The sequence below is a fragment of the Danio rerio genome, chromosome 15, assembly GCF_049306965.1.
Source record: "Danio rerio strain Tuebingen ecotype United States chromosome 15, GRCz12tu, whole genome shotgun sequence".
NCBI classification, from domain to species: domain Eukaryota; kingdom Metazoa; phylum Chordata; class Actinopteri; order Cypriniformes; family Danionidae; genus Danio; species Danio rerio.
In genome coordinates this window covers 19906959-19930816 of record NC_133190.1, presented here as the reverse complement: position 1 = coordinate 19930816, position 23858 = coordinate 19906959, and the positions used below count along the sequence as shown (strand labels likewise).

At 35.3% G+C, this 23858-nt stretch overlaps 1 protein-coding gene across 1 annotated transcript in view; it reads right to left on the bottom strand.

Moving 5' to 3' along the window:
- Positions 1-10217: 10217 nt before the first annotated feature.
- Positions 10218-23858, bottom strand: part of snx19b (sorting nexin 19b) — a 46806-nt gene continuing 33165 nt past the window's right edge. The window contains exons 10-12 of the mRNA XM_021472929.3: positions 20503-20687; positions 17631-17718; positions 10218-12590 (exon numbers count right to left, since the gene is read on the bottom strand). Coding sequence (XP_021328604.2) covers positions 12467-12590; positions 17631-17718; positions 20503-20687 — 397 coding nt within the window. The 3' untranslated portion in view covers positions 10218-12466. The remainder of the gene's footprint in view (positions 12591-17630; positions 17719-20502; positions 20688-23858) is intronic.

The window sequence follows — 23858 nt, the reverse complement described above, 5'->3', positions numbered from 1 at the left end:
ATGCTGTAAAAGGAACCTTATGAAAATGAAAATAGTCACATAAAGCTTTCACCGGAAGTTCATCATTGGCTGAAAAACATCAGCTGCGCATACAGGCCATTGTGTCATATCATCATAAGTGTTCTGTTTGTTCATGATTCGTGGTTATTGACAAATGGTATATTGTGTTAGGCTTAAATACTTGTAACACCAATATCACAACTCCCCTAGCTGATAATAACAATAATAAAGGTATAATAAAAATAAATGCAAAACCAATTGAGCATACCAGAATGTTCATTTTAACTTTTATAATGTTAGTTACCTTAAGAACAAGAATAAATAAATCTGTTATCACTTATATCAACTAAAGTTTGCAGGTTTATGGTTAGTTTAACAAAACCAGACACTCAAAACTGAGATAAAGGCTGCTGATAATTTAGTTTTGCCTTCAGAGGAATACCTTACACCAGTGATCACCAAACTTGTTCCTAGAGGGCCGGTGTACTGCAGATTTTAGCTCCAACCCTAATCAAATGCACCTGAACAAGCTAATCAAGGTCTTACCAGGTATACTTGAAACACCTAGGCAGGTATGTTGAGGCAAGTTGGAGCTAAACTCTGCAGGGACACCGGCCCTCCAGAACCAAGATTGGTGACCCCTGCCTTACACTGTCCCACTTTTATATTAAGTTGTCTTCACTATTATGTACTTACAGAGAAATTAATAATTTGTTACAAAGTACTTATGGTGTAAATACATGTTTTTACATTGTACTTATGCTTGATTAAATAGCTGCATTTAATTACACGTATAATTACACTGTTGACCCATCTCTAACACCTTAACGCCCCCACGCCATGCATAAACCTACCAATACCACCAAACCAGTCCCCTTACCTTATTCATATCCCACCAGAAGTGTTCAGCAGTACATTATGAACTAAGTAAGTACATTGCATTTCTATTTTAATGCAAGTACATACACTATCTGACAAAAGTCTTGTCGTGGATTCCAGTTGTAAGAGCAACAAATAATAACTCGACTTCTAGTTGATTAATTGGAAAAGTGGCAGAAGGTAGTTTTTTTCAGATGATTCATCTGTTGAACTACATCACAATCATCACAAATACTGCAGAAGACCTATTGGAACCCTCATGAATCCAAGATTCTCACATGTTTGGTGAAGGAAAAATCATGATTTGGGGTTATTCCCAGTATGGGGGCATGCAAGAGATCTGCAGAGAAGATAGCAACATCAACAGCCTGAGGTATCAAGACATTTGTGCTGCTGAATACATTGCAAACCACAGAAGAGGGCAAATTCTTCAGCAGCATAGCGCTCCTCATACTTCAGCCTCCACATCAAAGTTCCTGAAAGCCGAGGTCAAGGTGCTCCAGGATTGGCCAGCCCAGTCACCAGACATGAACATTATTGAGCATGTTTGGGGTAAGAGGAAGGAAAAGGCATTGAAGATGAATCCAAAGAATCTTGAACTTATGAATGAACATGAGTCATTGCAAAGATGTATGGATGCAGTCGCCCAAGCTCATGGGAATCACATACAAATATTAATTTTTTGCACTGCACCATGACTTTATATTCTATACTGTACATTATTTCCGTTAAGTAAGTTTGTCTAGGCAAAGACAGACCTTACTGTTTTAAGTAATTAAAAAAATCAAGGCATGATCCTATTTTATTTTGGTAAAATAAACGTAACCTAGAGGCCTTTGCCTGTCATATAAGCTACTTCTGATACCAAATCATCAACTAGAAGTCAAGTTATTATTTATAAAACTTGGATAGGTGACTTTTGTCAAGCAGTGTAGTAGTTAAGGCTAATGCAAATTGGCACCCATTACATTTGACAATTTATTCAGATTTATAACTTTAATAAATTGCAACAGTGTGTTACCATTTTGTGATTCAAAAAATAAGATTTTCCTTTCAAAACCAAAAAAAACACATAAATTAATCTTGTGAATAGTCATGTACATGATACATTATTAGTAATTGTAGAATGTCAAAACATTCACTTAAAGCACTGAAATTGTAAGAGTTAGGGGGAAAGGTAAAGTAAGGGATAGTTACCTCAAAAATAACCATTAGTCACCCTGGTTCCAAACCTTTATGAGTTTCTTTCTTTTGTCAAACACTAAATAAGATAATTTGAAGAAAGCTGAAAGCCTCTAATAATTGACTCCACACAAGGACAAAAACAAATACTATTGAAGTTAATGTTTACATGTTTTCAGCTTTCTTCAAAATATCTTCTTTTGCGTTCAACAGAGGAAAGAAACTGAAACAGGTCTGGAACAAGTAAATTATATTTTAAGTGTGATAAAATTATTACACTTAAAATATTAATAACACACTTATTATTGCTCTTTACCTCAGTGAACAGGTTTACATTTTAGTCTTTTTCTGCCACCTTGTGGTTGGAAAATAGACATTTCTAAAAATCCCCAACAACTCCAGAGCTCCGTCTGGTGGCAGAAGAAGAACAAAAGCTCCACCTAAGTAGTGTATGAACTCTGTAAACGCACACAAATATTGATTATGCGATAAATAAGAGTCATGAAAGATAACAGATTTAGTGCGTTGTGTTTTCACACTGCGCACTTCATATAAACATGTCAGAAACAGCGAATAGTGAATGCTGGATATAAAAACTAGATCACTGGGGGAGGTAGAACTGCTATTCTTCCATAATACACAGCAGGTAATATTGTGTCAGACATCATTGCAAACACGTACAATATGTAAACGGACATGACAGATCCAGTGGTGTGTTAAGCACGTATCGTTGACCACACTAAAGCACAAGGATAACAAAAACCAGAGACCAAATAACACTTTGTTGGCTCAATGCAAGCTCCCTAATCTAACGCATACATGCTTGTATTTTGTTGCATAAGATCGGGGAAAAAATAAGAAGAAATGTAAAAATATGCATCTCATTTTGGCCAAAGCTACATCATGTCAAAACAGTCCTGGAGAGTCAAGCTATTGCATAACTAGCGAAGCCATGTGTTTTCCACATAGAAGAGGATGAGCTTCATGATAATCTCCCAATCACTCAACGAGCTTACAAAGAGAAACAAAAACGAGGCCTAGTGAAATAAATGATCACTTAAGATATTTTCCAAAATGTTTAAGTGGATAAAGACATAAAGAGGCAGGATCAATCATCACTGTTCTTTTAACCTGCAGTACATCGGATGATTTATTGGTTTAAATGATTTTTAAAATACATGGATGAAGTGAAAGATAACACTAGATGAAACCTGATATTTAGTCAAGTAAAATATTTTCAAATTGCTCAAACAGTTATAAATCCTGGGCTAGAAATGTTTAAAGACACAAACCTAAGACTTTTCATCATTTCTTTTAGGCTACCCACTGCTAGAAGATGTTGATGCTCTCACCTTGCCTATAGCAATACACTAACACTGAATAAGCCTCAAAGTAGACGGGTGAGAGAGCTTAAATGCACTGCAAGTTAAAGTTAGCATGAAATCAAGATTTACTCTCAATACTCTAATTTTTATGAATAAAATCTCTAACCAAATGACATAACCTTCCACCCCCTTTGAAATTAATTTTCTATACTTCTGGTCACATGGAACGCCTTTAGGGCAGAGCTATTAGTGCATGTTTTATTTCTGCTCTACCTTTACAGGAGGCAGTGGTCAAATATGAAACAATTCTGATACGTAGCTGCTTGTTTTGTCATTATTAACAGCCATCAGAAAACATTCTGCACCAAAGTATGTATGCAGACAATGAATCCAGTGGACAGTACAGCCATGATCACACTAGACTTTGAGCATGTGAAATTCTGTTGCATGGCGCTGCAAAAAGGGGTAGGATAAAATAACATGATAACACTGATAAGATGATAATCAACGAGCCAGACCAATGCTGCCCAACGACTTCCATTCAGCTTAGTGTGTCCTGGCAGAAAAACACTTAACAAATTAAGAAAACACCTGTAATTACTTGACAAAACAGACTTACGCTAATTCTCACAACACTTGCAAAGAATTGTGAGAAAAACTCAGAACTCAGATCTCTCAGAAGTGAGGATGCAATGAAACAAATATATTTTATTTATCAATTAACTTAACTTCATAAATCAAATCTACATTTGGTGCATTCACCCTTTGGGTGTAAAACCATACCTGCCAGAATTCCAAGAGACCGGGGTGGAAGGATCAGGGTCTACTACTTCTAATGTTGTTACCCCCGATGTTCAAATCTTGCATCTATCACCAGCGCTGAAATCAACAGTGCAACTGGGTTGTAACGTATGATTGAGGTAAAAAGAAAAAAAGCTTAAAGATTTGATTGTTTTATCAAATGTGTGAGGTAATGAGCTTCAAACAAGATCTGGACAAAAGTGATTTTTCGGAACTAAATTGCCCGAAACAACACAGTCAATAAGTGTATGTTTTTAGAGCCTTGGCGCTCTATTTGAACAATCTAGGTGCAGATTCTAAAGCGCATGGCGCTAAAGCATTAAGTGTGTGTCTGAATCCAATTTTGTTATTTTACGGATGGAAAAATATGCTCTGCGCCAAAGAGCATGGTCTAACAGGGTTGTGCTAATTCTCTTAATGAGTTTAAGTGTGTTTGAGCATAACATGCATTTAACCAATCAGAGTCTCATCTTCCATTTAGAGTCACTAGAGTCAATTGTGTTGTGCCATGGCAGATTTTCTTTTTACTGTACATGGCAGACTTTGTAAGTGGAAAAACTGAATGCTTCATTAGCGAGAAAACAGTTAAACAAACCATCTGTTGCGTGAGGATAAAGAACAAGCCTCCTCCACTCAGTCTCTTTACTTTACTCCACTCAATACATCAATAAACCTTGATGTTTGTTAAGCGTAAATTCATTCATTAATTTTCTTGTCGGCTTAGTCCCTTTTTTTATTATATAGGGCGAGGCAGTGGCGCAGTAGGTAGAGCTGTCGCCTCATGTGTATATATATATATATATATATATATATATATATATATATATATATATATATATATATATATATATATATATATATATATATATATATATATATATATATATATATACATGAGTATATATATATATATATATATATATATATATATATATATATATATATATATATATATATATATATATGTGTGTATGTGTGTGTGTGTGTGTGTGTGTGTGTGTGTGTGTGTGTRTATATATATATATATATATATATATATATATATATATATATATAATTATTATTATTTATTTTTTAAGGGGTTTTCACCTTTATTGACAGGGCAGTGGAGATTAACAGACAAGAAAGTATAGGGAGCAGAGAGAACCTTGAGCCGGCAATCAAACTCGGGTCGCCGTGAGCTCCTGCTATAAGTCGATGCACTAACCACAAGGCTATTAGCGTCAACACGCGTTCTATTCGTTTGCCCCATATGGTGATGCATACATCTCCAAACCCGACAGATGAACAAATACAAACTTGTTTTTATTAAAAATATATAATTATAAATATAACAATTAATAATACTGCTAATAATAATGACATTATACTAATGCATTTGTCATGAATAAACTAAAAACGTAGCGCAAAACGTAAAAAAATTGGTGTTGTGCTGGTCTGAAAATAGCAACAAATCATGTCATACACATCTTGCGACGAATGTATGATAGGGCCCTTGGTGTTGTTTATGTATATTTTTTTGTCCTTGTTGTTTGGCTAAGTGCCCATTTTAGATTGATGTGCATGCTTTTGTGCACTTTTTTATAACTAGATTGAGCCATACAAATTACTGGAGTTTCCTAGGAGAAATATCAAAACAGGAGGGTGGCGGAAGATGTGTGTGAAATACGGGACGGGAGACACTATGGGAAAAACTGGAATGTTGGCAGGTATTCTTAAAACTGTTTTGTCCTAGAAACACTTGTGCATAGTTTTTCATGTAGCTTTGTGGATATTGACAAGGTGGTCCTCATGACAGATGTGCTTCTTCTATTGAGCTAGACGTCACTGATGACTAAGACTAATGTGAGCAGTTCCAGGTCTGCAGCACCTAAGGAAACATTCCTGTGTTCTGTGGTCTAACACCACCATATTACTGCTCTGCACTATTTGCAGAAACCGCTTGTGGGGATGTACTGGCATATAAACACATTTCAACATAGCGAACAGGTCAAAAGAACATGATTTAGGGTTTTTGTAAACAAAGTAATTAAGATACCAAGTCTATTGTTTGTATGATGAGTAAATTGCTCTATTTACATGTCATTTAGGCTTGCTGTAAATACATTTAAAAGACATTTAAAAGTAATATAAACACAAGCCTTTGAACTATGGGGTTGCCCAATTTATTTACTTGAATTTAAGAGCCCCGATCTTTTTTTTGTTTTACGTTTTTTTTTTTCATGTGACTAGCTCCCGAATAAAGACGTGAAAGAATAATTAATCTTTTAAAATTCCATTTGTGTGAGGTCAGGTTTTTATTTCTGTTATTTCGAGCTAAGTTATTTCTGTGTAGTGCCAATGTCCTATTAAGAGTCCTTTTGACCTGTTTTTTTTTCAGCTTGTCATCAAGTGAGCCAGTGGCACTCAGTGTTAGACAGCAAAAGACATTTCGGATACTATAAGCATGTAATAGCTACATACAGTAATTTTATCATTATATCTGCTGTCTATACAGCGAATGATGTCATACATGTTGAAAGTTTAATGGGTTTCCTTTTCCATGTTTTGAACTGTATTCAAAGACACAATTATTTGCAATATACTGAAGATTTAAAGACAGATGGAAAGACAGACAAGAAAGAATCAGACAGAAGGGAAGACAAACGGAAATATGGACACAGAAAAGACAGATGAAGACAGACAAATGGAAAGACAAGATATAGAGACAGACAAACAGAAAACAAATGGACAGACAGGTGGACAAGCGGACAAATGGATGAACAGACAGGATGGAAAAGCAGACAGACCGATAGAAAGACAGACATATGAACAGATGGAAAGAAACAGATAGACAGACAAGACAGATGGATAGATAGATGAAGAGACGGACAAAACAGATGGAAAGACAGGCGGAAAAAAGACAGACGGGGAAAGACAGATGTACAAACATAACAGAAAGACAGACAGACAGACGGACATGCAAACAAATATATGGAAAGACAGACAGATAAACAGATGTAAGGACAGACGGAGGAATGAACAGACAGATGGAAACCCAGACAAATGGACAGATAGAAAGAGACAGATAGACAAACAGACAGACAAGACATAGAAACACAGACAGACGGACAAACAAAAGGACAGACAGAAAGATGGACAGTCAGACAAAACAGATGTAAACAGACAGATGTAAAGACAAGACAGATGTAAAGACAGAAAAACAGATGGACAGACAGGCGGACAAAAAGAGGGAAAGACATACGTGTAAACAGACAGAAAGACAGTCAGAGGGAAAGAGATGGACAAACAGATATAAAGACAAACGGATGGATGAACGGACAGATGGAAAGACAGACAAATGGACAGATGGAACTAGAAAGACAGACAGACGGACAGACAAGAAAGATGGAAAGACAGACTAAAATAGATGGACAGACAGGCGGACAGACAGAGGGAAAGAAATGTGCAAACAGACAGAAAGACAGACATGTATACAGAAAGATGGATAGACGGATGGACAGTCAGAGGAAAAGTCAGATGGACGAACAGATGTAAAGACAGGCGGATGGATGAACAGACAGATGGAAAGACAGAAAAATGGGCAGATGGAAAGAGAAAGACAGACAGACGGACAGACAGACAAGACAGAGACAGAAGAACAAACAGATGGAAAGACAGACAGATGGACAAACAAAAGAACAAACAGATATATGGAAAGATGGACAGACAAATGGACATTTTGACAAACAGACAAGACAAGACAGAAGTAAGGACAGACAAAAAAGATGGACAGACAGGTGGACAGACAGAGGGAAAGACAGACGTGCAAACAGATGTAAAGACAGGAGGATGGATTAACAGACAGCTGGAAAAACAGACATCAGGCAGATGGAAATAGACAGACAGACAGACAAGACAGATGAAGAGACAGACAGAAAGAAAGGCATATGAATAAACAGAGGGAAAGACAGATGGATGTACAAAAGGACATCATACAGAAAGATGGACAGACAGATGGACAGTTAGAGCAAAAGACACATGCCTAACATGTAAAGACAGACAAATGGATAAACAGACAGATGGAAAGACAGACAGAAAACAGATAGACAGACAGATGGACTAAAAGACGAAAAGACAGACAGACGAGACAGATGGATAGACAGTACAGATGGAAAGACGGATGAACAAACACACAGAAAGCCAGACAGATGGACAGATATACAAAAAGATGTAAAGACAGATGGACAGTAAAACGGACAGATGTGAAGACAGACGGATGGACAGATATACGGAAAGATGGACAGCCAAAGGGAAAGAAAGATGCAAAGACAGACGGATGGATAAACAGACGGAAAGAAACAGACAGACAAACAAACAGGCAAGACAGATGGACAGACAATACAGAGGGAAAGACAGACAGATAGAAACTTTTGATCAATCTTCTACAGATCGATACAGAACAATAGACAGTCACTCTGAATTGAGTGGCAAAAGAAACAATATTAGCTCCAGATGCTTCTCATCTAATCAGTGATCTGTGTTTTGACAGAGATCAGTGATTTCTAAGGTAAAGGGTCATGACTGCACACTCTGAAGACTCGCCAGCTTGCCAAGCTCATTTTGTCTGCCTCCAAAATTAGTCCCAGATACTTGATCTCATTTCAATAATCCTCCATCTCTTTCTTAATCCATTTCTGTTGATTTTGGAGAAAGACCTTTCTTTTCCAAGGCCAAAAACTTTGAACAAAGGTTTAGAGATTTTGTTTTCCACAAAATTCTAGGAAATCTGGACGTTTAGCTCCAAGATCTCGACGCTTGTAATCTCATATAGTGGAACAGCAGTGCAGTATTATTTAGCATAAGAAGGATTTAGAAAGTGATGTGTTTTGGCAAACTCTTCCTCTGGTTCTTTTCAACAGACCACGTGATTTAGCAAGACGGCAAACCCATGTTTTGACTTTAATAACGGAAAAATTTATTAACTTGATGGAATGAAAAACAGATTGACAGGTATATTAATGTAACAGCGTGTCAATGAAGAAACAGTAAATCACAGTAGGGTTTCATACTTAAGTGCTACCTAATTCATTCAAATGGCTTGCCTAAAAATTATATAATTTTTGTTATTTCATTACATCATTTTAGTCGAGGAGTCCCGTTTTAAATCATACATCACCCAGCTTTAGCTATTCACAACACAACATGTTAATATTTATCATGTGAAGCTCATGAATGCTGACAAACGAAGATCACATTGCTGCAAAAACTATTTTGTAAACCAAAAGTATCCACGTTGTCAATAGTATTAGGCTTCTTCTCATTCAATCATTCTGTCAAAGCATTATTTTCTATTTTGCACTAATTGTGAGCTAAACATTATATTCGGGTCTATGTTAACAAGTGAGAATAGTTTTTTTTTTCATGTTTTGGTAGATTTGTTTGCATCATTTAATATAGGGCTGGGCCGATAAACGATATTATAATTGCAATAAAATTTATGTCAATAACAACGATAAGCTCTGGACTTTTTTACTCTATATTGATCTAAGAGCCAATTAATCAGCAGAAATGTGCAACAATGGGACATTGAATGAGTTGATATCGAATTTTCGCCCACCGAGATGTATGATTCAAGATGTATCGAATTTTTGAGATGTATCGAATTTGATACATTCAAGATGTTTCAAATTTTCGGCCAAAGAAAATTTATCAGCCGAAAATGTTAAGCCATTTAATGGATGCTCTAATTTTTGTGGCTTCAGTCATCGTTGGGATACTCTTTAAAATCTGGAAGCATTAACTTATATCAAAATCTATATTGTTATCATTTAATATGGAAATTAATTATGGAGATTGCACTTTTGCCATATTGCCCAGCCCTAATTTAATATATCTTTGTTTTTGGTTCCAGCTGTTTTACGGTTTTAAATATAACCTGGATCACAATTAAGTCTGAATACGCTACTACTAACAAATGTAACATGCTAACCAAACCTGAAAGCATTTTATAAAGAAGTGATATTGTCTCTGCAATACATCTCCACTTAATTCAATGACATTGACTGCTTTACTCTCTAATTTCAACAGACATCAGAACAACATAAGGCCAACAATAGATATATATATATCACTTACAAAATTACAAATAGTGCAACATTCAGCGCATTAAGCAAAAGTACAGTGTAATGACAACACTATGAAGCCATTGCAGTGCATACTTAGTGTAACAGGGCTCACAGTGCAGAAACTAAATCTGCATGCATCGAATCCAGGCTCACACCAGGTAGTGCAAACAGAATGTTGACTAGATGACACAGTGCTAATAAAACAAAAACTGACAGAAATACTTTTAAGTTATGAAAAGATTAGTAACACATTAATTGGACAATATGCCTTAAAAACAAACAATAGCTGTAAATTTACTCATCTTAAGGAAATCAATGAAGTCGTTGAGTTTTTTTAGAAGAAAATTAAAGAAGACTTGGTCCTTGGTGATTTACTACAAAAAACAACAAAGTCTTGGTCTTAATGTTTCCTTGGTCTTAAGATCTTAAATGTATCCTCAGGAAAAAAAGGTATTTATTTTGCCTGTCTTAGTTTTTTGACCCTCAAAATCCAGCTACAGTTTGGATTTTCATAAGTGACTGTGGTCTACACAGTTTCAGCACATGTTCTTTAAAAGAAAAAAAACTATATATTGAGTAACTTACCATTTTTGGAGAACAATCCATTTAAAAGGGTTTTTCAGACTGACAAAAAAGTTTCACAAGCATCCATTTGTTACTGGGTTTTTTGTTTTTTTACTAAAAATCATTAACACTTTAAGGTGATTAAGACATCTTTTTTGTGCTAGACTTCTAAGAAATTATGTAAACCACAAACCAAGTGTACTCTTATTCTCTTCTATTTGTTGTTAGAACTCAGTCTGCGGCATTGTTTTGTACATTTAAAAAGATGTACGTTTTAATAAATGGATAGTTTAATGCCATTATTTACCCGCATGTTGTTCCAAGCCAGTATGCCTTTCCGCAATTTATAAGGCATTTTAAAAGAATATTCAATACTAATTTCACAATTGCAACATTATTGCTAATTTTACAAATCCCCTGGAGTTTAACAGCTGAGTTTTACTAGTCCATTCAGCTGAAGTACTTTTAGTTTAGCTTAGCATAAATCACAAAATCAGATTAGACCATTAGCATCTTACAAAAAAAAAATCAAATAAGAGTTTCTATGATTTGCTTGTGTAAAGCTTGATTCTAGGACATGAACTAAGACAGACAAAATATGAAAAGTTTGACTTAATGATTTATGCTAAGCTGAAAGTGCTCCTGTGACCCGAAGATCGCCAGAAAGGATTTAAAACTGGTAAAACTCAACAGTTTAATAGTAGGGGACTTGTAAAATAAGCCTATTTCCAAAAAAGGAGTGTTCCTTTAGAATTTTTTCATCTTTCTCAGAAAAAACAACACATGTCTGGAACAAAACGAAAAAAAAATATTTGTCACTCTTGTGAGAACTATCCCTTTCAGATAACATGTACACATACTTCATAAATATTAAGACAAGGATTCTGAAAACTGGCCATTTTTGGTTAATCAACATAACCTTGTTTTCCTCGTAGGCTTTATGTGGTCATCTAACCATTTAATCAGTGTTTGTGAAGAGAGACATCAAGTTTAAAGACTTTGAAAGCACACAAAGCACGTACAGCATTCCTGTGACACCAGAAGCAGATGTGAAAAAAACTTTCATTCTTTAAGAGGAATATGATGAAAAGATTGGCGTTCCTTCTTGGAAGGCAGGAGAGATAAGACTGAGAGAGTGTTTACAGAATCTCTAAAGAAGACCTGAAGCAAAATGATCAAGTGTATCAATGTGATTAAGGAGGGAATGTGTGTAAACTCAAAGCACATCGAGACTGAAAGGCCGGAAACACGTGAATGGACGCCACGGAAACGTCTCCATATGTAAGAGCTTTGCCCAGAGCTCAAGTAGGAACAAGGTGGATAAAAGTTAGAGAACTTGCAACTAATTCAGATCCGGTATGTTGAGCTTTAGAGATTGGACTTGTGGTTTGATAAAACACAAAACAGGTGGCTATTTATCAGTGTTTGCCCGGAAGTGTGTCCCAGAAACATAGAAACCAAATTGGAGCCAGGCACTGACTGAATCCAAATCTACACTTACTTGATCACACATTCCTGTATTTACATTTAGCACTGGCCACAAATCTGGATATGCTATGAATGTGGGCGTGTATGCACGTGTGTTTGTGTCCATCCAGCCCAGCACACTTATGGTGGAAGCCTCTCTGCGTTTTTGGACAGGCTGTGAAGAAGTGTTTTTTGAAAGTCCTCATCTGAGGCCTCGGGGACGAGAAACTCGATTAGCAGATCCCAGAGGCAGTATACAAGATGCCTGCAAAATACAGTTGAAAGAGGTCACAAGCTCAGATACATGCTACACACAGATCCCACAACATTGTATAATCAAGACAAATATAAACAAAAAATCTTAACCTGTGATATTAAGATTATGCAGACAAAATTATTCAACACTTTTTAATAAACATAATTTGTACATTTTTTTAACAAACATCAGAAATTATGTATTTTTTTACAAATAGGGAAACAATTATAATTTAAATTCAATGAGTAAACCAGGGTATGAATAGCAAAAATAACAAAATGGTTTGGGCAGTATTTTTAATTACCCTGCAGCATATTGATTCCTGTGGAAAAAGACAATGCGACAAAAAATATATAAATACCGTTTTTTAATTTATTTTTTTAATCGAACTCAAACTTAGAACATCTAAAGTGCAATGGCAAAACACGTAGACATGCTCCCTTCGAGAACCAACAAAAATGTATTTGTTATTACTGCTATGGCAATTATTACTACTACCACTACAACGACCACCACTACTACAACAACCACTTCTACTATTACAACAACAACCACCACCACCACCACTACTACAACTATTACTACTAACAATAGTAGTAGTTGTAGAAACAGTAGTTGTAGTAACAGTAGTAGTAGTTGTTGTTGTTGTTGCTGTGGTTGTAGTAATAGTCAGTGTAGTAGTAATGGTCGTTGTGATAGTAGTGGAAGTAGTAATAATTGTTGTAGTAGTAGTCGTTGTAGTAACAGTAGTAGTAGTTGATGTTGTTGTATTAATAGTCAGTGTAGTAGTAATGGTCGTTGTGATAGTAGTGGAAGTAGTAATAATTGTTGTAGTAGTAGTCATTGTAGTAACAGTAGTAGTAGTTGTTGTTGTATTAATAGTCATTGTAGTAGTAGAGATAGTGGTAATAATTGTTGTAGTAAAAGTCGTTGTAGTAATGGTCTTTGTAGTAGTAGAAGTGGTCATTGTAGTAGTAGTAGTGGTAGTAGTAACAAGTGTTGTTGTAGTGGTCATCATAGTAACAGTAGTAGTAGTAGTAGTAGTAGTAGCAATAATGGTTGTAGTAATGGTTGTTGTAGTAGTGATAGTGGTCGTTGTAGTTGTTGTGGTAAAAGTAGTATAGGGTATTTGCAGGAATTATAAAGGTAATTTCAATAGCTTTTTAAGACTTTTTAAAAACCTTCTCAGAATATTTTAAGACCTCATTGCCATTTCAAGTACCAATCAGTGTCAAATATTTAGCTTAATAAACAATTGTAGTTAAATAAATCAATGGAGCACAACCATGCAACAGAATTCAGATAAGCTTGAAAGAAACAAAGCTTAAAAGAAAAAATTACACTATTGTTTTCAGCTTAATTTTCCTATTTTACCATCTGTTTCGCTCTATGGTTTCGCTAAATGTGGAGAGTGTCACATCACCTTCCCACGTTTGTCGCAAATGATGTGACATGTGAGCTTGGCCAGTCGCGCTCCGGCCCGAACCAATCGTGTGGATCGAGCACGAAGTTGTTAATATATTTATAGGAAAATAAATATATTTATGCTTTTTTGGAGTCAACCACTTTGGACAATGCTTGAACAAAATTTAAGACCTCGTAAAAACACAATTAAAGCCCCCTTTCCACTGCACATGACATTTGGACACTACTGTCGGAATACGCCCCCTTGTGGCAGTCGCACAGAATTTTCAGTACTGTTGTGCACCATGGGAGAGAAGCAGTTCTCACAGTAGCCCAAAAAAAGGAGTGTAAAAGCAAGAGCCTTTATTCGCCGTGCATTCACCATGGTTAAATTAATAAGTATTAGAAACTCATAGACCGCTAAAAATTCAGGAGGGAATGTGGAGACAACATATAAAAAAAAAATTTATTACTTATTAATAAATAGATATATTTTTTTTAATATAGACTTTTTCTGATATAAACAATAACCAATTAAATAACTTTTTCTCATCTCGCGTGCACAGACATTCTTGGAAAATACTGAAATACATCACATCCGGTCAGCCGGTTGCATACGGTCTAGTCAAAGAAGTTAATTTCAACGGATTCGCAGCTCAATTTGATTCCAAAGTTTCCACATACGGAGATGATCGGAACTCCAAGCAGCTCCCGGATTACTCTGCATTGGAAATTAATGACTTCCGGTCTGTTGCTTATCGTTTGTCATATGCAGTAGAAAGGAGGCTTAAGACTTTTTAATAACTTTTAAGGGCCTTCATTTTCTCATAATTGATTTATCAACTTTTAATACTTTTTAAGACCCCACGAACACCCTGTAGTAATAATTGTAGTAGTAGTCGTAGTAACAGTAGTAGTAGTTGTAGTAGTGGTCATTGTAGTAGTAGTGGTAGTAGTAATAGTTGTTGTAGTAGTAGCAGTCGTAGTAACAGTAGTAGTAGTAGTAGTAGTTGTTGTTGTAGTAGTAGCACAAGTAGTTGCTGTAACAGTAGCAGTTGATGCAGTAGTAGTTGTTGGTAGTTTTATTATTTTATAATTGTTGTCTTTTTATTGTCATTATTGCTGTCTTTACATTTTTATTATTGTTGTTGTCATTTTTTACTGCCATTATTACTATCATTACATTACTGTCATTGTTGACATTCCATACAACTGTTTTGTTTTATTTCTACCTGTATTATTCACTTCAGTTTTTGATATTTACCGTTAAGCATGTTGTTATATATACATATACAATATATATATATATTGTTTTCTTAATTATGTAGTTTGATTTGTCCACCCAGTAGCTTTACACAGCTATTACATAATTAATATTATACTGCTATATCGCTCTAAAGCCTGATTTACTGTTTCCACAAACTTTTCACTTGATTTTGGAATATCAAGGACACGATGCATCTGTGCGCCTTAAAACGTAGAGAAGATGTTACGCAGACACTGAATTTGGACATGTCCTGTTGCCTTTCTCCTCTTTATACTGACTATTAAATACGCAGCTCATAAAACAAAGGAAAAGTCAACGTATAACTGATTGTAGCAGCATCTGCTTCATCTGGACATTTACAGCAGATTCCAGCATGTTCTAGTAAATCACAGAGCGCCTCTCTCAAAATCCAAGCCGGTGAGAATAAATCATGCATCCCACTGAGGTAACAATCCACAAAGATGTCACGAGTGCCCTGATAACAGAGCACAGCGATGTATCAATTGAAAGCACATTTGTGCATTCCTTTGTCAACATCACATGCTTACTGTGCCATAAAAAGTATGATGTAAGTAAATTACAGTCTGACCATTTTACCTATTAAAGCCACATGTTCACTAGACCATGTCTGCTTGCCTTGTCACAAACCGTTAAAAACAATAAAAACAGTATACTTTTGTCTATATTTTAATCAGCATCTGCAAGAAATAAATCTGTAAAATAACAGAAAAAGTACTGGCAGCTCAATATCTGCTTTATGCACCATCATTTATACAACCAACTCAGACAATATATAGTTTAAACTACTAAAAAGTTAATAAAGTTTTATTGTACAGCGTCAAAAGCAGTTGGAGCAGAGATCAATGATGCAGTTTAAAAGCATGAATAAAAAGAAAAGTCACAAACTGCAAAAAAAACTGTATTATTCAGACTATATTTGATCTAAGTCATTGTTTCACTAGCTCTGCACAATTTTTCATGTCTCCTTTACCAAACACAACTAAATCCGATCATCAACTCATTAGCAGAAACGTAAAGACCTTGGGTGTGACAGACAAAGGAGAGATCCAAAACATGCAGTGCTGGTGGACCTCCAGAAACGTGGTTGAGAAACACTGATCTAAATCATGTGCTTCTGCAATAAATCAAACTAATAAAAGGTTACTTACGTTAGAGCTAAGATCAAGCTTGCCATAATGCAATTCAGAGAGCATAATTAAGGGTGCAGTATGTAAGTTTGACACCCAGTGATTGAACAGGGTATTTCATTTTGTTCTAGCCAACAAATGAAATGTATATATTAGAAACAGCTTCTATTTCTTGCAGCTGAACAACAGAACTAAGACAATGATCACCTCAGGTACACCTCATGTGCTTGATTCAGTGTTAAATGCTAACAATGTCAGTTTAAATGCCATTTTATATGGCATTCATTGCCATATACTGAAAGCAGCAGCAGAAAGTTCACCACAGATCTTGAAAATAAAATAAACCGTTTTAAATTAAACTTTAGAACTGTGACTCAGTGCAAGCCAACACATAACATTGATTCAGCGTGTATGTTTAATAATGTTAATGAGGTTTAATATGTATTAATTAGATTATAAACCTTATCATTTCGTTGGAGTGCAGTAAGTGCACTATTTTGTGCTTCTGCACAGCTGTATTTAAATTTCGGTTGTAATTTGTCTGGTGCAAACGGCCAAATTGCTTATTACTGCATATCTCGTCACGTAGCATGTTGTTTGGACACAAAAAATATTTTTTTTTATTAATAACTACCTCATGTGGAACTCTGAATCAGTGTCTCATTTCAGAGTCTGTTACTGTCCACCGGAGTTCGTATTTTCGGACGTGGAAACATACTTTGAGAGCCTTCCAAACTGAATGAATGAATGAAATGCGCTGTTTTCCACCAAGGCAACTCGTGGTGCTGAAATATAAATGACTAAACTGGCATCGGGAGGTAAAAGGGACCAAAACAAAGACAGCATTCCAGCACGCAAAGCATTTTTTTTAAAGCAGAATATCTGACTTTAGTATTGTTTTTCATATAAACAAGAATGTTCAGTTAGCATGTTTCATTAATATCTGCAAACATATAATAGTCTTTTTATGCTTTAGAAGAGTCAAAAACTTACATATAGCACCTTTAAACAGAAAAACACCTGTGAATTACCATATGGACAATTGCTGTTTAAATATTACTTGCGCAACTGTGTTTTTTACGCAACTGACAATTTGTTTTATAGCGTACACGCTGACATTTCCGTGGAATTTGGAATTTCCAATCAATGTTTTTAACCTCATAAATGCACAATGTGGTGCATAAGTGGTGCTGATTTTTATCTCCATCTGTGTTTAGTGCTTAAACACACCTGTTTACAGTGGGGTCCTGAAAAGAATCCACAACCGTCTGCCAAAAAACCTTGTACTTCTCAGAGCCGAGCATATCGGAGATCAGATCTGTAAAAACACACAATAAAACTCAGCAAACTTCAGTCAAGGAGCATGGAGATGGAGACTTGCTTGATGTACTACTCCACACACTACTGATGAAGAACAGCGTCTGAGCATCTCATGGTATTGTTAGGTTTTTATTCTCAGATTCACCTTGGAAGCAACTGTGTCACTAAACAGCCATTTGGTGAATTATACAATTATTAGCAAGCAAACTGTAACCGTTCGCTCAAAAACAAAAGCATTTGAAGTTGGAAATATTTATTCAACATTCCCACAAAGCACTATTTTCGGTTTAACTAAACCAACTAGTTGTTTGCTTTTATTTTTACCGTATCTTCTGTTCTAAATCCTCTTCAATGTATTTATTTAACAAGATTTATTGTAGAATCAAAATACACATTAATAATGTTTGTTTGTTTTGCTTTATTTCGGCTGGGCATATACCATAGGGTAATCAGGCTGATTTTAGAGCCCATTTTTCCCAATCCTAATACTGTCCTCCGACAATGCCCTGATGTGAGAGCTAGGGCTGCTCAAATATGGGAAAAATCATAATCACGATTATTTTGGTTATAATTGTAATCACGATTATTCAAAACGATTATCAGTTGAAGTCAAAATTATTCGCCCTTTTGTGATTTTTATATATATAAATATTTCCCAAATTATGTTTAACAGAGGAATTTTTCACAGTATTTCCTATCATATTTTTTCTTCTGGAGAAAGGCTTATTTGTTTTATTTTGACTAGAATAAAAGCAGGTTTAAATATTTTGAAACCTATTTTAATAGCTCAATATTATTAGCCCCTTTACGCAATATATATATATGTTTGATTGTCTGCAGAAGAAACTACTGTTATACAATGACTTGCCTAATTACATTAATGAAGCCTTTAAATGTCACTTTAAGCTTATTAGTAGTGTCTTGCAAAATATCTAGTAAAATATTAAGTACTCTCATCATAGCAAAGATAAGTATTAGATATTAGAAATGAGTTATTAAATCTGTTATGTTTAAACTGTGCTTTAAGCATCTTCACTGTAAGAAAAAAACTTTAGCTAAAAAAGTCCTTCAGTCAAGAGTAGTGAGGGTTTTTCTCCTTTTATTGTTTGATTAATGATAAAAACAGGCGGCAGCAGGGATATTGCGCACTGTCACTTTAAGAATAGTGCGGCTCTGATATGGTTTCTCTTTCACATGTCTTTTGAATCTCAACTTGTTTGTTTATTAAACAAATGAGGGTTAATATAAATCACTTAACACAGCGCTGACACAAATGTGCATGTATTTGACCTTTAAAGCGCTCACATTAAGATGGCGTTAGATATGTGTGCTCTGCTCGTCTCCGAGCCTGTCCAAGGCTAAGCGCGGTGGGCGCACACACACACACACACAGAGCATATGCTCTTTCGCGTGTTTAAAAATATGAATGATGCGCATCCCGTGCTGCAAAAGTTACATTACAGTACATGCTTTGTCATTTTCACATGGAACTGAGCTTTGCAGAGCAACTAATGTGTACAACTGGAAAGGGGGCGGTATATGATGCAATAATCCTTTATCTAGATTAATGCTATTTTATAATCGTTAGAAGCCGAAATCGAAACCGGATTTTCGATTAATTGCACAGCCCTAATGGGAACCCATCAAAAGCCAAATGGATTTGGACAGCAGAGATGGAGAATCAACTCATCAATTAGTGACAACAGATTGTGTTTGTTCACTATGTTTATTCTCATGTTTCGGCAGATTTTTTTGAGATTTTCTATGTTCAAATTCTGGTCCGAAGATCTTTTGATGTGTGATCAACACATTACAGGAGCCAAACAGTGAAATCTGGTATTTTCTTTTGTGCTCATGTTTGTGGTTTTTAACATTTTCAAAAACAAAGTAAAAGAAACATTTGTGTATACCCAACCTTACAGATATGGAAAAACTTTTTTCCCAATAATTCAATTTTAACCTGATGTGACTTCACACTCCAAATGAGCACAATGTTAAAATCCTCATTTGGTGCACTTTAGTTTGATTTGTTCGGTTTATTGATCTCCATCTAGATAGTAAATTAATAAAATAACAAATAATTAAGATTGTTGCTTGTTTTAAGAAAACCTCACTTAATTTTCACATATTATTTCTGAAAACAAGACCATATTTTTTGCTAGAAAGATTTTCTAGATTGCACTAGAAAAGGGACAAAAACTAAGAAAATCTTTTTTTAACAGTGAAATATTCATTCATTCATTCATTTTCTTTTCGGCTTAGTCCCTTTATTAATCATGAGTCATCACAGCAGAATGAACCGCCAACTTATCCAGCATATGTTTTTATGTAGCAGATGCCCTTCTAGCTGCAACCCATCACTGGGAAACATTCATACTCACTCACTCATTCACACTCATACACTACGGAGAATTTAGCTTATCCAATTCACCTATACCACATGTTTTTGGACTTGTGGGGAAAACCGGAGCGAATGGAGTAAACCCACACAAACATGGGGAGAACATGCAAACTCCACAAAGAAATGCCAACTGACCCAGCCGGGGCTCGAACCAGTGACCTTCTTGCTGTGAGGCGATTGTGCTCCCCCCCTATGCATTCCTTAAAAAGCAATAATTTCCTCATTCAGAGAGCATATAAAAAAGCACAACTACACTTATATATGCTTAGAAAATCTACATCAATCTGTTGGAATAAAGCGCAATAAAGTATTATTTTCTCTTGGCTAAACGTCACTTTGTGTCCAATCCATTATGTGTGCATTTATTATGTGTCATTTCACCTGGCATGAGCTTCATAAGGCACTGCAGAGCCTGCTTTCTGCTGTGCTCTTTCTGCTGCTGGCTGCGCTGTGGTCGCGGTTGAGCCGGCAGATTCCCTCCAGGCCAAATGGCCTCCTGCAGCACCTGCAGGTACACCACCCAATACGGTGTACAGGTCAGGTTCCCGACACCCACCTCCAGCCACCTGCAAACCAATCACAACACAAAAAAGAGTTTAGTATGATGCCATTCACGTTTTTCAGGGAAAAACTTCAGTTTCAAACTGTAAACAATCAGTGAAGTGCTTTTAAAATAACAATGTTCATCCATCAAATTATAAAAGGCAACTTTTCAACATTATTATAAACTACTTTCAGTATAGACTACGAACTACCCAAAAACTATAAGCAAGAATGTCTTCACCAGGGCTATTCAATTAGTTTGTCATGGGGGCCAGTTCATGAAAAGCATTCCAAATGAGGGGCCAGAGAGATATGACTTGCTATATAAGTGATGACACAACAACATATAAGAGCCCATATGCTGTATTTGTGCTCATAAAGACACCCACGTTGACTTTTTCTACATTAAAACATGAATATGTTGTATTTTGAAACTACATAAAATCACTGCATTGTAGAATGTGGCTTTTTTACAAGTATATCCAAATGTTGTATTTCGAGGCACAAAATCAGTTTATTGCTTAAGTAGGCTTCTTCTAACATTAAGACACGTTCGTATGTGTTAAACTGCGTAACAATTAGGGATACACCGATTATAGATTTTGGTTGTACGATTATGTAGCCTGAAGAGTAATCATAGTATTTAGGGTTATCACGATTATTATGCATTTATTAAATTTAAAACACTACTAGTTTAGAAAAATCACAAGAAAACCGCTTACATTTTAAAGTGTTGTTTATTGCTGCTCCATAAACAAATACAGCACAAAATATTAATAAAAAACAAGCAAGTCCATTTCTCTCTTTGGACTTAAAAAGAAATGAAAAAGTTTTAGAATTAAACAAGTGATAATTTTACAATGAAAAAAAATGACAGTATATATGTTACAATATAAATGTTACTTACGTCAGTCCCTAGTCTAACATCAAGAAGTCATAACAGTTCTCTTAAATGAACGTTCCTCAAACATGAAGAGCAACTCATAATTTGAAACGGTAGTCATGTGCAGACTACAGTTGGGTGGATTCAAAGCATTCAGAACACCTTCTGTTTTTTGAATATTTCTAAAATTCAGTTTGATTATGAAGGGTGACTGTAAAGGGATGATGTGCCTCATGCAAACAGCAACTAATAAAATCACTGAAAAAGCCTTCCAATTGAAAAAAAGTCAAAAATAACATCATATGTTTGGGTTAAATATTTCACAAATGTCCTTCAGCACTTTTCACATGTGCCACTGAAGTGTTCTGTCTATTTCAGTTAAAATCTGTGATGGGCCGCATATGGATTTAGTTTATCCAAAATAAATAAATAAATAATATTAAAAGAGCATCTAATTTCACAGAATCAATTCAGCAAAATTACTTTTGGCCACTTTAAGTTGAAGAATCTGTGGATAACTGCGGGATTGCGTAACCTTACTGTGGATGAGACTTTAATCTTTTAATAATCACTACCATTTTGGCAGACAGTCATCTTAACAAATAGAGCTGAACAAAAGATGTGGAAAGAGTGTTATAAAACATTACTATTTTTCTCAGAGAGCCAGGAAAATATGTAGAAACCCAATGGCATGAAGAAGGATAACGTGTACTTTAAAATGTGTATTTTTGTTCGGTGTCATTTAATGTTATTCAAACCAAATCCAATGACCAACTCTGTTATCTTTGTATCACTGATTTTTCACCATAGTTGTTATTAATTTAATTTGCATATATGTTTGTTAACATTTTAATATTAGTCACTTATTGTGAGAAAAGAATCATATATATCACGTATTGTTCATTCATACATTCAATTTCCTTCACCTATAGCTCATGTCTTTGGACTGTGGGGGAAACCGGAGGAAACCCATGCAAACATGGGGAGAACAAGCAAGGACTCGAACCAGCGACCTTCTTGCCCTGAGGCGAGACTGTTAACTATTCATGGGCTGGTATAAGTTTCAGACAGTATGATAACCTTGGATAAAAATACAATGGTTGCATGGTTTTGTGATTACTGCTCTTAAATAAGTTCTTTTTAAATGACTGGGTAAAAAAATATTCTCCATTAAACATTTATTATATTTTGGAACAGTAAATGTGTCGGGCTAAAGAATTAAAATAAATCATTGACCTCTGCTCTCTTAATTGTTTCAGAAACCCAGATTTCTTTACAACACATAAAAAACACATTAAAAAAAATCTTAGCTGTTCTAAAACTTTGACTTTTCTAAACCGAACTAAACCGGTTTTCGTGCTATGGCTAGTACTAACCACTGAACAAATCAAATTAACATAAAAAACAGAAAACCAGGAATAAAGAAACATTAAATGTAAACAGAGCATCAGTAAACGGCATAAAACTTCCTTATTTATGACAATTATCTCCAAGAAAATACACAAATATGTAAAAAAATAAATAAATTAGGCATGCGCAATATTGGAGCTTTGCAGATATCTTATACATTTTAACTCCCTTTGGCCAAAACCAATACCTGTTTTTGTTTGTGTGTTTTTTACAAGTGTCTGGTTTGTGTTTTTACTCCGAAAGAGCTGTAACTTATAAAGACTAAATTAAATCTTTTTAATTCAAGACACTCGTTATATAGTTATTTTCTAAATAGTTTATATAGTTATTTCTTAAAGGGCACCTATGATGAAAATAATCATTTTGAAGCTGTTTGGACATAACTGTGTGTAGGTATAGTGTGTCCACAGTCATATTGTAAAGATAGAAACAACAAGTGTCTTTTTTAAAAATTTCCTAACGTAAAATAAGATGAAAATCCCTCCCATTTTGAGGCCCACCACAACGTGACGTAGTAGTGCAGTTTCCCTGCCCACCGAATTGATAGACACAAAAATTGATTGAGACACAAAAGGCGTATCTTAAATCTAATGTATCTAAAAGGGGTAAAACAGGTGCCCTTTAAATAGAACTGTAGCTGGGTGAGGTTGTTGATGTAGTAGAGACTGCATAACGTTCAACACAAGTGGCTCTTAATAAATAACTCACTGATGCTGTTGTGCAGAGAGTTCATCTGTACTCACAGTCACAGTTTGAAATCAGCAATACAAAACAGGTCATCTTAAATCAACATGCAGGTAACAATTCACCATGTAAATGAGCAGATTGTAGACCAAAACTTACTGATAACACTCTTCTAGACAATTCTGTTACTGCAGGCTCATAATCAACAAATCATCGC